The sequence below is a fragment of the Polyodon spathula genome, chromosome 5, assembly GCF_017654505.1.
Source record: "Polyodon spathula isolate WHYD16114869_AA chromosome 5, ASM1765450v1, whole genome shotgun sequence".
NCBI classification, from domain to species: Eukaryota; Metazoa; Chordata; class Actinopteri; order Acipenseriformes; family Polyodontidae; genus Polyodon; species Polyodon spathula.
Genome location: NC_054538.1, coordinates 45,334,278 through 45,351,274, shown reverse-complemented (window position 1 = coordinate 45,351,274; position 16,997 = coordinate 45,334,278). Strand labels below are relative to the sequence as shown.

The window sequence follows — 16,997 nt, the reverse complement described above, 5'->3', positions numbered from 1 at the left end:
CTTATCATTAAACTAGGCTCATGTTCTCTTACTACACTCTCGTCTCTTGCTCAGGACACTTAACCAAATTGCAGCCATTTATCTAGTCAAAGGCATAAACTGGCATAAACAGGGTTATAAAGTGCCAGCAAGATTAAGAAAGAACTACATTTCATGGAAAAAAAACTTAAGTTCTTCTGGATGGATTGTTTAATGATTACTGCTTGAAATTCCTTCATGGTGGACATTTAGTTTCCCAGAAACATACATTTTTGGATGACAGAGAGATTAATCTTTTACATATTATAAATTACGTATCAGGGATTTCATTTGAGAGATAACCCAGTTAAGCAAAAACGTGGGCTTGTGATTACTCTGTACAGGTAATAGTAATAGGCAATTTAATTTTAAAATGTGTTTTTTTGTGTAGATTTACATATCAAAATTCTTCATATTGAAAGGGAATGATAGATTACGGACGTAACCCCGGTTCCCTAAAGAGAAGATGACTAACAACAATACTTTTAGGATATGCCTGCCACAGGTCAGGTATTTACTGAGCATTTTATGTCAGCGATGTTGATAGGCCCCTCTGGGGAGTGATATCCTCGGTCCCACCTACCGAGGGATTAAATAGTCACTACGCGGCGATTACATTCTCTTCTGAATCGAACCCGCGAATGTGAGTGATGTGACTACGCAAGGTTTGTTGGTCATCTTCTCGTTCAGGGAAACGGGGTTACATCTGTGATCTATCGCTCTCTTCCAATTCAAAGATGACCAACAACTTTTGGGAAAGCACTCTTGTGCCTAATGAAGGCGTAAAGGGATCTACCACATTAAGTCGGTAGACTCTGGTGAATGTATGTGGAGTAGCCCAGCTAGCTGCAGTGCAGATATCAGTCAATGAGGCGTAGCCTCATAACGTAGCCACTCCTCTGGTAGAGGGTGGGGGTAGGCCAGAATTAGTATATGCAGTCAAAACTGTGTCCACAATCCAGTTGGACAGTCGCTGCTTTGAAAGGGCTTGACCGAGAGTCTTTTCACCATGACAGACGAGGAGCTGGTCAGACTGACGCAGTGCACTTGTTTAATTCACATAACATCTCAATGCCCAAAATAGGCTGAGGAAATTCAATATCCGATCCTCCTCCAAAGAAAAAGGAAGGTGATAGAAAGTTCCACTGATTGATTCAAGTGAAAGCCGTAACTAACTTAGGGAGGAGAGCAGGGTTAGTGCATAACAATCCCGTTTCCATCATCACAAACACGCATACAAGAACTGCACTGACAGAGCCTATAGCTCACTAACCCACTTAGCGGAGGTGATGGCTAACAAAAAGGGTGTCTTCAGAGAGATATTTCAACTTTATGGAATGTATAGGCTCAAACGGGGCCTTAGTGAGAGCCTCCAATACCACATCTAGACTCCACTTGAGGAGGATGTCCTTTATAGGAGGACTTAGCTGCCATGCACCCTTTAGAAAACAGGTTGCCCAGGAAACGGAGTCAATGAAGACATGTCATGCAGATATAGCTGCTAGGTACAGTTTCAGCATAGGGGGACCTGCCTGCTTCCAGTAAAATAGTAAAATAGTTGCTATAGGGCAATAGCTGGGACCATGACCTTTGGTCATACACCATTTTTGAAAATACCTCCACTTATAGTCGCATACTCCCTAAATGTGGCTGGAAGAAGAACAGACGCTTTTCTCTCCAAATAAGGGTAAAATCATTAGTGTGTACTAGGGCTGCTACGATTAAATCAAAAATCTATTTTTCGATCAATTCCATTCCTCATTATATACATGGATATAAATACTGGATAATCAATTAAATAATAATTTTTGTAATGCACATAGTTAATAAAATTATTTAAGTTTATCAATGAAACTGCGTTGAACAACTTGCTATTTACAGTATATCTCCCAGACAAACAGTGGACGTGCTCTTGTTTTCCTGCTCATGTTAACTAACAACTGATTTGCTGGTCCCATCCTACCAGCGAATCAGTTTTGATAATTCTTTGTAAGTACCCCCTCTGTGTATTCAATGTGCAAAAAAAACAAACAAACAATCAAACAAAAAAACATGACACCTTGTATCCGCCTGTAAATGAATTGTGCACTTTGAAAAAAAACTTACTGTATATAGCTTATGCTGCTTTGGAGTTTGAAAATGAACTGTTATATAATGAATGTTTAACAATATTGAATAATGTTAAAAATAAATAAATGATCAGTGATGTTAAACGCAATTTTGGAGTAAGGATCAGCTATCTTGAGTAGAACCCCTCTTTTTGAGAGGTGTGTTCTACTAGGCGGATGACTTGCTTGAGAAGTAATGTTTTGACTTCTTGCCTGAGGACCAAGACCTAGAGAGCTCAAGGGAGGAGGTCCCGAGTGGAAGTATATCTCTTAATGCAATTGCGCCAGTATTGTAGCTGGTGTTGTGAGAAGGGGTGGGTCTGAGGCCGCAAGTCTTCAGGGGCCCTGCTGTGGCTGCTGAGGCTGGGGTGAAACCTGTCTTGAGGGGGTCTAGGGCGGTTCTGTGGATAATGTCTCCCAGTGCTGCTGCATAGGGCCCCATGTCTGGCTTTCCCCCATCCTTGTGGGCGGCCACAGATATTAGTTGACGCAGAAGCCTGTAGACGGTGACTCAGGTCACCGTTCAGCGCAGTGGAGATCAGAACTGTCCGGGTTACTGTAGTTACGGTGGATGCCAGCGCATCGCAGCCACCTGTCGAGACGCCTTCCGCTCTCAGTGGTATCTCCCACTGAGACCTGCCAGGCTTCTGTCCAGGACCTCCCCTTGAAGCCCTGAAATTTTTAGCAGCGTACCGGAGACCAAGCATAGCTCTGAGGTTACCGGCTCAGGCTGAGGAAGCTGCTCCCGTAAACTCTGCGAGCATCCTGCGCAGGGTCCAAGGCTGGGATCCTGCACTGATCCAGTAGAACATCTCATCTCCTAGGGCGGTGGAGGCGTGCTGCATTCCCAAGATCTTGACACACTGTGCACCGAAAGCACCGAAGTACCAAGGCGCTGAGGCTATGGAGCACCAAGAGAACCGAAGGCACCGATGCTCTCTGGCACTGGGGGTACCAAAGCACCAATGGTACCGAGGGCACTGCAGGCACCGAGCAACAGGGGCATAAGCAACGAGGTTACTGGTCCGGGTGTCTAGTCTGGACCGCGTGCAGTCACCCAACCGGAGCAGCACATAGCTCACAGCAGCGTGGACAAAGAAAGAGAGATCTTTTAATTTGTTTTTTTTTATTTTGAACCAAGGTGGGTGGTCAAAGTATGCAAGTCAACTCTACAGTGGGCTATTCAGACCTATATTCAGATTATATTATTAATGTTATTATTATTTTTTTTAAATAATTTTATTATTTAAATACATTTTTTATTTAAACAACACACACACTCACACACAGCAGAAGCTGTAGAGTGGGGTACACCGAGTGGGAGGGCAAAGTCAGCCCAGCGACGTCGACTCAGTAGTGGGTGCTGCAGAGCCGGGTTCCAGTGGAGGAATTGTCTCTCTTTTCTCTCTTTGTTATTGTTATTTATTTATTTATTTATTTATAGCTGCAAAAAGCAGAGGAAAAACAGACAGCAGATGCTGTAGGTTAGAAAGCAGACAGCAGACTGCAGTCGCCAAGTAATGTAGGCTGTTTTTTTGTTTTTTGTTTTTTCTTATGGACAGCAGTTGCACAGCACTTCAGCTCAGTCCTCAGAAGCCAAGTTTCTGATTCCGGGGAAGTGGCAAGCCGACTTTCAGCAATAAATTGCATTGGAATTAGCAGAAAAACTCAAAGTGAGAGCTCTTTTACAACAAACAATCATGCAACTGGAGAAGCAAAAGAGAATATAATCTCTGCGGAATGATTACTTATTTCCTCGGTAGGCAGGACCGAGGACGTCACTCTCCAGTGGGGCCTATCGGTAGCTCTGACATAAAATGCTCAGTAAATATATGACCTGTGGCAGGCATATCCCAAAAGTATTGTTGTTGGTCGTCTTCGAATTGAAAGGGAACTGATTCTAATAACGTACATTGGCAAATGTCTTGTATCCATCCAAAATAGGCATATATCCAGTACAGCGGCACAAGTTCCCTGTAAAAAATAAAACTCTGTTAAAAATTAAAATAAAAATTCAATTATATCATGTTTTACTTACAGTGAAACCGATTCTCTTCGGTTCTGGTGCCAAATTCAAAACAGCTTTAAAAGTCAAACAATATGTACCATATGCATGCAATAAAAATAATTTATGTAAGAGGGGGTTGATTTATTGAACACCAACAGTTTTCTTTTTCCATTAGAATGAAAAGACACTACAGAACTGGTCAGAGCACTGGGCCTTATTTTGTAAATATCATACAGCTATGGCCAAAAGTTTTGCAGCACCCTATATAAATAACAATCCACTTTATGGTTTTCCATATACTTTATAAAAACTGACAACAATTGAAAAATGTGACATTTCGAAATCTAAATGGGAATGGTATGGCATTTCAATGGTATGAGTTAGTATCTGAATAAATGTGATAATCAATGACGTATATTGTTCTGTGTTGAATAACTGACAGCAATTTATAGAAAATTTAGAAACATATCTGTAACAGGGGAGACCAGGACTGGCCGTCTGACAGGAAGAGGGCAGCAGCCCCATGGGATCCTCTTGTCAGTCATGGCAGTGACACAGAGAGGTGGGGAAGAGGGTGTGTGTGCTTTCCCTTTCTCTGAGTGGCTGGGAGGCAGGCCTTGGGGGGGATTGCTGGGCCAATAAATTAAAGCTTTGTTGTTCCCTCTATACCTACAAACAAGCTAGAGGAAGAGCTGCTCGTCAAGATTGTGGACGGACGGAAAAAAGAAAATAAAAGAAACCCAAAGAGAAGAAACTAAAGAAATAGAGAGAGTGGGGAACACCTTTATTTTGAGGTTTTCATTACTGTGTTTTATTTTCCCTTTTTCGCCTTTTTGTTTTTCATGATTCTTTGAGCACCTGCAACCAACCATGTACCCTAACGTGGTCCTCCAGAGGACCTGAATACCATCGTTGGTAGCCATGCCACGGACAACACGCTTTCTGTGTCCTGTGTCAGTGACTACCCACACCCTACCAGAATATCCCTGAAATATTTTTCAACCTTTCTATAAATTGTTTTCAGTTTATTGTGTATCACAAAACTGGGTCACAAACCTTGGAAAGCCTCCTCGATTTCCTCCATGGCAGGCTGTGGAGTATTCCGCAGGAGGGAGTACATGGACATGACAATTCCTGGGGTGCAGAATCCACACTGAGAGCCATGGGCTTTGGCTATTCTCTCCTAAATAGATCATTTTATTCATTATATATTGCTGCATGTAAACATTCAATTTGGGTTCTATTCCATATGACAATTTGTTCACCCACTGCTACCAGTTGTGTTGAACTAGACAATTACATTCTTCAGATACAAATGAATGAAAAAAAAATGCAATGTTTACCTGGACTGGATGAAGCCTACTGGTAACACTACCAATTCCTTCCACAGTGGTGACAGCTGTGTGATGGAGAGAACAAACTGGGGCCAAGCAGGCATTAATGGAATAGTGACTGTTAAAGACTGTTAAAGATTCTCAACACTAGAGTAGTGCTAAGAAGAAACAAAAATAGTAGACTACAGAGGCCTTGACAGTCTGCTTTCACATTCTTAAACTGAAGTTACTGTTTGTAATGAAACTGCACTTCCTGAGTAACATGTACTGGTATGTGATGTATTATTTTAAAACAGCAATTACTAATTGTTTGTAAATGATGATGGGAAAGGGAGAGATGCATATAGAGGTAAAGCTAACAAATGCTTGTTTTTATGGGGGGAACACAACCAAAATATTATCATAATGCCATACAATTTAACAATAGCATGCAATCTTATATGATGTCTTCCAAATACCTGCATGTGTGCCCCCTTCAAAATACCTTTTACCACCAGCCACACAGCTGACAGGTACAACAGGCAGGCACACTGAAAGCCACAGGTTAAACTGAATATAAAGGATACAGTATCTTCTTCTGAAAGTGATCATACTTGGAGATCATCACAGTGCAGGCACCACATCCTCCTTCTCCACAGCCAAGTTTGGTTCCAGTCAGACCCACTGATAGAGGTTAAAGAAATGGCTGGATATCTGCAGTGATCTTAAAGCATTTTGTGTTCCACTATAACAAAACATTAAAAACATTGTAAATGTCCACAAGATGATGCTTGCATCTATAGGCACTTACTAATATAAAGATAATTTAATGTTACTGTGACAAAAGACTGAGACAGATTCTTGGTGATTAATCTCCTTTGTGACCTGTGAGGGTGTTGTGTGAAGGGAACAGAGTTCCCTGGACTGGATGCATAGACAATTCATCCCCGTGGTTAGACCGAAGTCGGCCAACTAGAAAGGGGGTGGAGCTACAGTACACTAAATCATCGACCCGGAAGGGAAGCGGTGTGGCAGCCATGTTTTGAAGGAGCGGTTGCACTCGTTAACCAAGGGGTCATAATTGATGGTTCAGAAGGGGACGTAGCGAAGTGATCTGTTCCTTTGTACGGTTAATGCTGAACCGGAAGGAAAACCTGTACTGTTATCGTGTTTTGTTTGTTTTTATCATGTTTGTTTGTTGTTATTAGATGGCTAACACGATCCGGAGCTGTCGCTAAAGGCCAGCACATACCTGGACAACTCTGCACCTTTGTTCACGATTAACTGTATTTGCACCACGAGTACTATAACACTCACTGTGGACTTCTTATTGTGTTTATGTTACATGTGGGTGTTTAAATATTGGGGGCTATTATTTCAGACCAACCCGTGGATCAAACAGAGCAATACACAACACTGTATTGCCTGTTATCTTTATTGTTTTCTAGTTTTGTCATCAGACTTTGAATTGTAAAAATAAAACACCATTGCATCTGGATAACACCGTGTAACAATTTTTTTTTTTTTTTTTTTTGTTCCTGGGTAGTAAGTGTTATTTCCTAATTGCTTATGCCTCAAAAGTATATAAATGGCTATTATTCCCCACAAACTTTGCTTTTGTGACCAGGACAGGTAAATTTCAAAATATCACTATTTCCAATGAGAAAACAGGCGCTTTTTTGTCTTTTCGTTCACATAAAGTCAGAAAAAAACAACATATGAATCCAAATTAACATGTATTTATACTAAATACAAAAATGACTACAAAAGAATTAGAAGTGAGTAGTTTTTCGAGATTTATGATTATACTGTAAATTTAAATAACACTTACTACCCAGGAACAAAAATTATGTTACATAGTGTAATGTTTATTGATCATCGCATCGTCTGTTTATAGATATCGCATATATATATATATTTTAGATTATATATATATATATATATATATATATATATATATATATATATACAGTACTGTGCAAAAGTTTTAGGCAGGTGTGAAAAAATGCTGTAAAGTAAGAATGCTTTCAAAAATAGACATGTTAATAGTTTATATTTATCAATTAACTAAATGCAAAGTGAGTGAACAGAAGAAAAATCTAAATCAGATCCATAGTTGGTGTGACCACCCTTTGCCTTCAAAGCAGCATCAATTCTTCTAGGTACACTTGCACAAAGTCAGGGATTTTGTAGGCATATAGTCAGGTGTATGATTAAACAATTATACCAAACAGGTGCTAATGATCATCAATTCAATATGTAGGTTGAAACACAATCATTAACTGAAACAGAAACAGCTGTGTAGGAGGAATAAAACTGGGTGAGGAACAGCCAAACTCAGCTAACAAGGTGAGGTTGCTGAAGACAGTTTACTGTCAAAAGTCATACACCATGGCAAGACTGAGCACAGCAACAAGACACAAGGTAGTTATACTGCATCAGCAAGGTCTCTCCCAGGCAGAAATTTCAAGGCAGACAGGGGTTTCCAGATGTGCTGTCCAAGCTCTTTTGAAGAAGCACAAAGAAACGGGCAACGTTGAGGACCGTAGACGCAGTGGTCGGCCAAGGAAACTTACTGCAGCAGATGAAAGACACATCATGCTTACTTCCCTTCGCAATCGGAAGATGTCCAGCAGTGCCATCAGCTCAGAATTGGCAGAAAACAGTGGGACCCTGGTACACCCATCTACTGTCCAGAGAAGTCTGGTCAGAAGTGGCCTTCATGGAAGACTTGCGGCCAAAAAGCCATACCTCCAACGTGGAAACAAGGCCAAGTGACTCAACTATGCACGAAAACACAGGAACTGGGGTGCAGAAAAATGGCAGCAGGTGCTCTGGACTGATGAGTCAAAATTTGAAATATTTGGCTGTAGCAGAAGGCAGTTTGTTCGCCGAAGGGCTGGAGAGCGGTACACGAATGAGTGTCTGCAGGCAACAGTGAAGCATGGTGGAGGTTCCTTGCAAGTTTGGGGCTGCATTTCTGCAAATGGAGTTGGGGATTTGGTCAGAATTAATGGTCTCCTCAATGCTGAGAAGTACAGGCAGATACTTATCCATCATGCAATACCATCAGGGAGGCATCTGATTGGCCCCAAATTTATTCTGCAGCATGACAATGACCCCAAACATACAGTGAAAGTCATTAAGAACTATCTTCAGCGTAAAGAAGAACAAGGAGTCCTGGAAGTGATGGTATGGCCCCCACAGAGCCCTGATCTCAACATCATCGAGTCTGTCTGGGATTACATGAAGAGAGAGAAGCAACTGAGGCTGCCTAAATCCACAGAAGAACTGTGGTTAGTTCTCCAAGATGTTTGGGCCAACCTACCTGCCAAGTTCCTTCAAAAACTGTGTGCAAGTGTACCTAGAAGAACTGATGCTGTTTTGAAGGCAAAGGGTGGTCACACCAAATATTGATTTGATGTAGATTTTTCTTCTGTTCACTCACTTTGCATTTTGTTAATTGATAAATATAAACTATTAACATGTCTATTTTTGAAAGCATTCTTACTTTACAGCATTTTTTCACACCTGCCTAAAACTTTTGCACAGTACTATATATATATATATATATATATATATATATATATATATATATATATATATATATATATATATATATATATATAATACACAATATTTTAGTTATTGTAATAAGAACCACTGAGAATGAAAAAAATCAATTATAATAGGAAGCTACTGACACCTCAACTAACCATTAATGAAAATTCAAACATTTGTTAATGTGTCCTTGTTTTCAGTTTTAATCATTAACATATTTTTGTTGGGTTTTTTTGTTTTTTTTCCAAACTAGTACAAAGTTCTGCCCTTGTTAAGTTTATTAAACCTTACCCTGTACCAATCACGTGAGAAGTCAGTGATAGTGTGGAGAGAGAATGGGCTGGACTGGCTCATCAGTGACTTAACCACTAAGCACTGATAAAGAGTCCAGTTCTCTGGTATAGCAGTTAAGTTTTGCTTTACATAATAAACATGTGTTTAAAAAATAAATTAAAAAAACAGACATATACCCCTTGCAATAGGTATACCTTAAGGCATCGGAAATGTATAATTCTGAAACTACAATATCTGAAGTAGAAATAACTTTAATTAATGGAAGTTATATAAAAAAGGGATAGTAGTATTTCTGTGCTGTGTTATGAAGTAACAATAGAACTCGAGTCAATAAAGCCTGGGGCAAGGGAATTTATTGAATGAGGGAGTTCCATTTTTACTAAGGAATAGGTCCCTGCAATGCAATTATCACTATTTTTCTGCAACTTATTGCAACAACTATATTTATGAATTGTCTTTGGAATGTAGTCCACTGGAAGAATGCACTTTTTGAGAGCAGAGCTCAAGCATCCCTGTAAAGTATTTGATCAGTAAGCAGTGGTTTATTTGCTGTCCCATTGTTGAGTAATAACAGAATGACTGACATCAATTGAAAACAATCAGACAGCACTGTCCAGTTGTTGTATAATTGTTTGCAAAGATGAGAAACGAATATTCATGGCTCAGCGTTTAAAGACTCTGAATGTAAGAATATCAAGTACATTTAAAACAACATAAATCCCGTCCATACTGGAAACTATTAGAAGCAACTACTACATTTATTATTCAAAAATCCAATGCTTCTATAAACAGATTGTGTACACTAAATATCTGATTGTTGTTTTTTTCAACTTCTAAAAAGTTTATAATAAATGTTAGTATTCACGGTCATGTACACTGACAATGCTGTATTCTTTATAGCGGTAAGTTAGCCACACACAAACAGCTAGCTGCAGCATCGGTTCAGGGCAAATTATCAATACATTTTGAGCAAACTGAATCAAAGACTTATGATACTAGCTGCCACTAGAGAAATGTCGCGGACTGGGGGAGATCGAGGCTGTCTGAGAAGATAAGCTCATTAAGAAGAAAAGGGAATTGACCAAAACATTAAAAAAAAAGAGTTCAATCTGATCAAACCAATGATTTAATTGTAAATCGATAACATGATAATGGCAATATTACTTTGTCAACACACAAAACGTGTGTAATAATGTGTTTTCTATGCATCAATATTTTCTTAATATAGTATTTATGGCTACTTTTAAATGCACCATTACTTAGATAATATTAATGTTTTCTAAAACGTTAAAGTATCTCCATTTTCATATAATAATCCGAGGGAAATATTTTTGAGAAATCCTGAAAATATTTGAAAAGTTTATTAAGTTACAGTTATGTCAATCAATTATCTAAATACAAATTGCTCATTTAAAGCTTACTTTAACAATTGTGAAAATAGTTTCCTTTACGTATTTTGATGGCGTATATCAAACATCTCCGTTGTTAAATATATATTACAGTTTCATTTGTTTAATTCACAACCATCAACCATAGAGCAGGATCAGATTGGGATCACAGCTGAGTATTAAATGGGGGAATTACATTATTTTGTTTATTCCTTTGTTCAAAACTAAAAACGTTTAATTTCTCCATTTATAAAACTTTCAATGAAGCTCTGATCCCACTTTGATCTTGGTTTAAAGCATGATCGAAATAGGATCAGATTTTGAGCCGAAACTGAGCTCAAGATCAGCTCTGATCCTTTTAGTGCAACCCAATACATCATAGCATCAAGATCGGTCCCGTTTAGTACAATCAGCCCCAGATGAAATAACTGAGGCTGTTAGATCAATGCAGAGTGGTGAATCTCCTGGCCCAGATGGGGTTCATATAGAATTTTATAAGACATTTAGTTCTAGTTTATCTCCGTTGTTGAGAGCTGTTTACTGAATCTTTTTATTTACCCCCAATGTTGCACCAAGCCTCCATATCGCTACTGTTGACACAGAATAAAGACCCTCTCAAGTGTGGCTCGAACCGCCCTATGACTCTCCTTAATGCAGACTTTAAAATTCTTGCTAAGACCCTAGTGCACTGCCTTGAATCCATTCTCCCCTCCATAATCTCCTCTGACCAGACAGGGTTTGTGCAGGGTAGACACACATATTTCAATATTCGCAGTTTATTCACAGTTTGTTGTGTTACAACCTGAAATCTTGATGCATTTAAATGGGATTTTTTTTCTCCTTTGATTTACACAACTTACTCAACACTTTGAAGAGGCAAGAGAATTATTTTTGTAAACAACAGTTAATGAAAAATAAAACAAAAAAACTGAAATGTCTTGGTTAGATAAGTATTCATCCCCCAGAGTCAATACTTGGTAAAACCGCCTTTGGCGGCAATTACAGCTTTGAGTCTTTTGGGGTAAGTCTCTACCAGGTTTGCATGTCTGAATCGTGCAATATTTGTCAATTCTTCTTGGCAAAATTGTTCGAGCTCTGTCAAGTTGGATAGAGATCGTTGGTGGACAGCAATCTTCAAGTCTTACCACAGATTCTCAATCGGATTCAAGTCCGGGCTTTGACTGGGCCACTCTAGGACATTCACTTTCTTGTTTTTAAGCCATTCCAGTGTCACTTCGGCTGGGTGCTTGGAGCCATTGTCCTGCTGAAAGGTGACTCTCCATCCCAGTCTTAGGTTTTTTCAGTCTGAACCCGGTTTTCCTCAAGGATTTGCCTGTATTTAGCTCCATCCATGTTGCCCTCTACTCTGACAAGCTTCCCAGTCCCTGCCAATGAAAAGCATCCCCAGAACATGATGCTGCCACCACCAGGGATGGTGTTACCTGGGTGATGTGCTGTGTTGGGTTTGCGCCAGACATAACGCTTTACATTTAGGCCAAATAGTTCAATTTTTGTTTCCACGGACCACAAAATCTTTTGCCACATCTTTTCAGAGTCTCCCATGTTTCAAATTCCAAGCGAGAATGTACATGGGCTTTTTTCAGAAATGGCTTCCTTCTTGCCACTCTTCCATACAGGCCAGATTTGTGGAGTACCTCAGCTGTTGTTGACACATGGACAGTTTCTCCCATCTCAGCCATGAAACATTGTAGTTCTTTTAGAGTTGTCATTGGCCTCTTGGTAGCTTCTCTAACCAAAACCCTTCTTACCCGGCTGCTCAGTTTGGGAAGACAGCCTGCACTAAGCAGATTCTGGGTGGTGCCATATACCTTACACTTCTTAATGATCGACTTGACTGTGATCCAAGGGATATTCAATGCCTCTGAAATCTTTTTACGCACTTCCCTTGAACTGTGCCTTTCCACAACTTTATCCCAGAGTTGTTTTGAAAGCTCCTTGGTCTTCATTGTAGTATCTTTGCTTTGAATACACTACCCAACTGTGGGACCTTACAGAGACAGGTGTATTTAATCTGAAATCATGTGAACCACTTTTATTGCACACAGAGGAACTCCATTTAACTTAACGTGTGAATTCTGAAGGCAATTGTTTGCACCCGAGCTTATTTAGGAGTGTCACAGCAAAGGGGGTGAATACTTATCTTATGAAGACTTTTCAGTTTTTTATTTTTAATTGGTTTGTTTTTTCACACACACACACACACAGGTCATTTTTTCACACATTGAAAGTATTGGGTAAGTTGTGTAAATCAAAGGGGGAAAAAAAATCTAATTTAAATGCATCAAGATTTCAAGTTGTAACACAACAAATTGTGAAAATGTCCAAGGGGAGGGGGGGGGGGGCATTTGATTGTGTTGAGTGGGATTATTTATTCACTACACTGATCAAGTTTGGCTTTGGTCACAATTTAATTTCTTGGATCAAGCTGTTATATACAGTAACTCCCCATCAGCCTCAGCTCGCACAAACAACACACATTCTAAATACTTCCCTCTCCACTGGGGTACAAGACAGGGTTGCCCTCGCTCACCCCTCCTCTTTGCAATTGCCACTGAACCTCTTTCATTGTCTGCATGAAAATCGAGAGGTGCAGAGTATAATTCAAGGGGGTCAAGAGCAGAAGGTATCTCTACATGCAGATGACCTTCTTTGATCCTATGTCCTCTCTCCCCCATGCCTTAGCTGTAATTGATTGCAATTTAATAGATTTTATGGATATAAACATGTGTGAACGCTTACTTATCAATGCGGCAGCCCACCGGTGCCCCCTTGATAATTTCCTCTTCAAAATTGCACTCAATAGCTTCACCTACCTAGGTATTTCAGTTACCCACTCATACAATAAGATTTTTAAATCAAATTTTACCCCCCTACTGGAGCGTATTAAACAAGACTATAGATATATAGATAACTCTTTCACCTCTCACATCTTGTCAGAAGACAAAACACAATACAGCACAGTGCACTGTAACAATGAAAAGTATTCAGCAGTCATTCTAAAACTACCCACAAATGTTTTCCCATTGTGAGGATGTTTCTTTAATGGGTGCTTGACATATTGCATTTGAACTTTAGACATTGTAATAGTTGGCTTATCTTAAAATGTCCTTGAGTCACTCACCTCACAGTAAAGGTATAGTGAATGTATAGTATTACCCATACATGTTAAGAAGTATATTTATGGTAAAACATTGTAAGAACTACAGTTGACCATGGAGTAGTAAGGTAAATGCATTGTAAAAACATGGTCAAATACAGGAGAAAGCCCTGTGGGTTCCAGTTTCAATTCCGCTATGTCCTGGGTTGTCTCCTTTCTGGACATCTGTGTTTGAGATCCTTTCTCAGACCTTACAAGTATGTATTGACCCCTTTCCACTAATTGCACTTTTTGGGGCAGTACCTGGCAACTCTATTGGCTAGACGCCTCATTCTATTTGGTTGGAAGCAACCTGCCCCACCGTCATATGTTCACTGGATTAGAGATGTTAAGCAATTCCTTAAATTATAAAAAATAAAGCTCACACTCAGGGGATCCACTGATACATTTTACAAAACATGGCAACCCTTTATTTCCATGTTGATCATCTCAAACTGCCCTGTCTTCCATAACGTACTTTAAAATTAACTTCATGTGTCTCTCTCCTCTCTGACACTGTGCCTGTAATTGTTTTCTTGTTAAAAACAAGTTTTGTTTTGTTATTCTTTTCCAATGTAAATAAGATCTTTGTTTTGTTAACAGAAAGTGCATTGAAATGTGATTTTTTAGCACCAGTTTGTACATTGAATCACATTGTTTACCAATGAGACTGCAAAATAAATGTTTTACATGGGATGAAGTTTACAACTCTGCTCTGCACTGAAGGTCATTCACTTTTCTATTTAATTGGCTTCAGTACAATTACGACAGTGAAGGCCAAGCACATGTTAAACCAAAATATGTTGCACAATAATTTGGTAATGAATTAATACAACACGTGATGTTTTTTTTTTTTTTTTTTTTTTACTGGATCTCATTTAGGAATCTATCCTGCATTCAATCAGATTCCATAACAGAATAACTGGACAAATCACCCTATTCTAAATTATATCACCAATTCCTGTGTTTAATTAAGGCTTAAAATTGCTTATTCCTGATTATCATTTATCAAAAAAATACATTAAAAAAAACACATCCTGGCTCTTCATGGTGTCTAAGTCAGTCTGAACCAGAAATTATTAGGTATCACAGAGTGGCCTTTATGGTAATAACCAGAGATCCTAGTTTTCCGCAATTAAAAAAAATTAAATTTTCCAATAAACAAAAAAGAAAAAACTGCGTTATTCCGCAAGTAAAATAAAAGGGCTAAAAATATTTGTCGTTGTTCTTGTTACACTTGTTGTGTCTCTCTATGTTGTATGTTTTTAGTTATAAATATTTAGTTTTAGTTATAATACTTTAGTTTATAAGCTTTGATTATTCTTGAACTGTAACCTTGTGTTAAATTGTAATATGTGTCAGTCACTTTGGATAAATGCGTCTGCTAAATAAATAAAATAATTAAAATGGTTACACTCTAAGCAAGTTACATGCTTACCAGCACCATTAATCAATAAAACAAACAAACATACTTTTTTTTTTTTTTTACTTCCAATATTACAAATAGTTCCCGGTTTTAAAAAACAAATAAATCATGTTTGTTACTTTCACTGTAGCTTTCCAGCTACAATTGGTCTGACTTTGGAATGGCACCACCTCCCTAATGTACTTGCTGAAAAAACTCAAACTGCCAGTTGATCCACTTTTAGCTCCTCCCCAAGTGTAAAACTAAAAAATCTCAGAAAGCATAGAAAATCTGCATTTTTCTGTGTTATTCCTTAGCAAACAGATTCCTAGCATTCCTGGTAATAACTGACCACATTCATTATTTTAAGTCCTCTATTTAAGAAGGATACATTTTCTTCTTATGTAGGTAAGCAAGGTCATTTCAGGGTCTGCATTTTTTTCCACAATCTGTAAATAAGTGACATAGTCAGCGATAAAAAAAAAATAAATAAAAATGTTTGGAGTATTTCTAAGCAAATCTGATTAAAATATGCTTCCCTGAAGATAAGGGCTTTCATATCAGTTGTATTTTCACAAACATGAAACAAATTTCCAAGAACGATGGGAGTAAAATGTAAGATTCTTCACTGGAAAACATGCCTGAATAAATATCATAGTGTAGATTTCCATAGTTATAAGCTACTACAGTACAATAATGAAGATTTGTTTAATTTTTTAATAGTCCGTTTAAATAAATCTAAACCCATTTGAAATTATGTTTTCTACTAATTTAAAAATTAAAATAATGTGTTAATATTTGCACAGACTGACTGTGTGAATGTTTATAAAAGGTCATATGACTTACAACTTTACAGAATAAAAAACACATAAGAGCAACTTTTTCTCTGATTAAGTATATATTTGTTCAGTCACAATTATTTTTGTTAAATTCATACATTTACTATTCTAATAACTCTACAGTAACATATTATTATTATTATTATTATTATTATTATTATTATTATTTAGAAAAAAAGCACTGTATTGATAAACTTCTCAGGAAGATTTCTTACCTTTTTTCCATTTACAAAGAATACCAGATCATCAGATATAAAGTCTGATGGCATTGTGAGTTAGCTGTCCACGAATTGCTCTGCAGTAAGTACCTCTGATCTCAAATACAGTTCTGTCTGGCTACAGGATACTTGTAGATCTATATCCTTGTAACTGCCCCACCCAACTGGATGATTATGCAACATACATTACTGTACTTTAGCTGTAAATAATCTCCAGCGTATGTATTGCTGACAAGGATGTTTGCCAACACTAGTAGAAGATATATAAATATTTGCACAAGGAGCACTACAGCAATCACTATGATCCAGTAATGGTGTTTGTATATTGCAGGTGTATTAAAGACTGTCTTTATTGTTTCGGGACTGAACCCCTGGGTTAAACTGTGTAGTACACAGCCTTATGTACTACCATTCATTATTATTTACCATTGTCAAGTGACTTTGGATTATAAATAAAACACCACTGCACCTGGATTATCGTTCTGTCTGTTATTGATCATCGCATCACTCCTGCACCTGCACATTGCAAATCACTTTGCCACACACAGACACTGGATTTTGCCATTGCTGTATGATTTGGAAATTATTTTGACAGAAGGTGATTTATTTGCATTAGCACTCTCTGCATGAAAAACATGCAATACAGATTTCTGCATTTTGATTTCACAACCATTTAATCAAAATTTTC

At 38.3% G+C, this 16,997-nt stretch overlaps 1 protein-coding gene across 2 annotated transcripts in view; it reads right to left on the bottom strand.

Moving 5' to 3' along the window:
- The window catches only part of xdh (xanthine dehydrogenase), a 72,886-nt gene extending 56,462 nt beyond the window's left edge, over positions 1-16,424 (bottom strand). For both annotated transcript variants that reach the window (XR_005950352.1, XM_041250651.1), the window contains exons 1-6: positions 16,307-16,424; positions 15,644-15,701; positions 6,035-6,131; positions 5,478-5,586; positions 5,191-5,317; positions 4,039-4,100 (exon numbers count right to left, since the gene is read on the bottom strand). Coding sequence is in view for 1 of the 2 variants with exons in the window: in XM_041250651.1 (XP_041106585.1) it covers positions 4,039-4,100; positions 5,191-5,317; positions 5,478-5,586; positions 6,035-6,131; positions 15,644-15,701; positions 16,307-16,360 (507 nt within the window). In the remaining variant the exon portion in view is untranslated. The remainder of the gene's footprint in view (positions 1-4,038; positions 4,101-5,190; positions 5,318-5,477; positions 5,587-6,034; positions 6,132-15,643; positions 15,702-16,306) is intronic.
- Between the last annotated feature and the right edge of the window lie 573 nt (positions 16,425-16,997).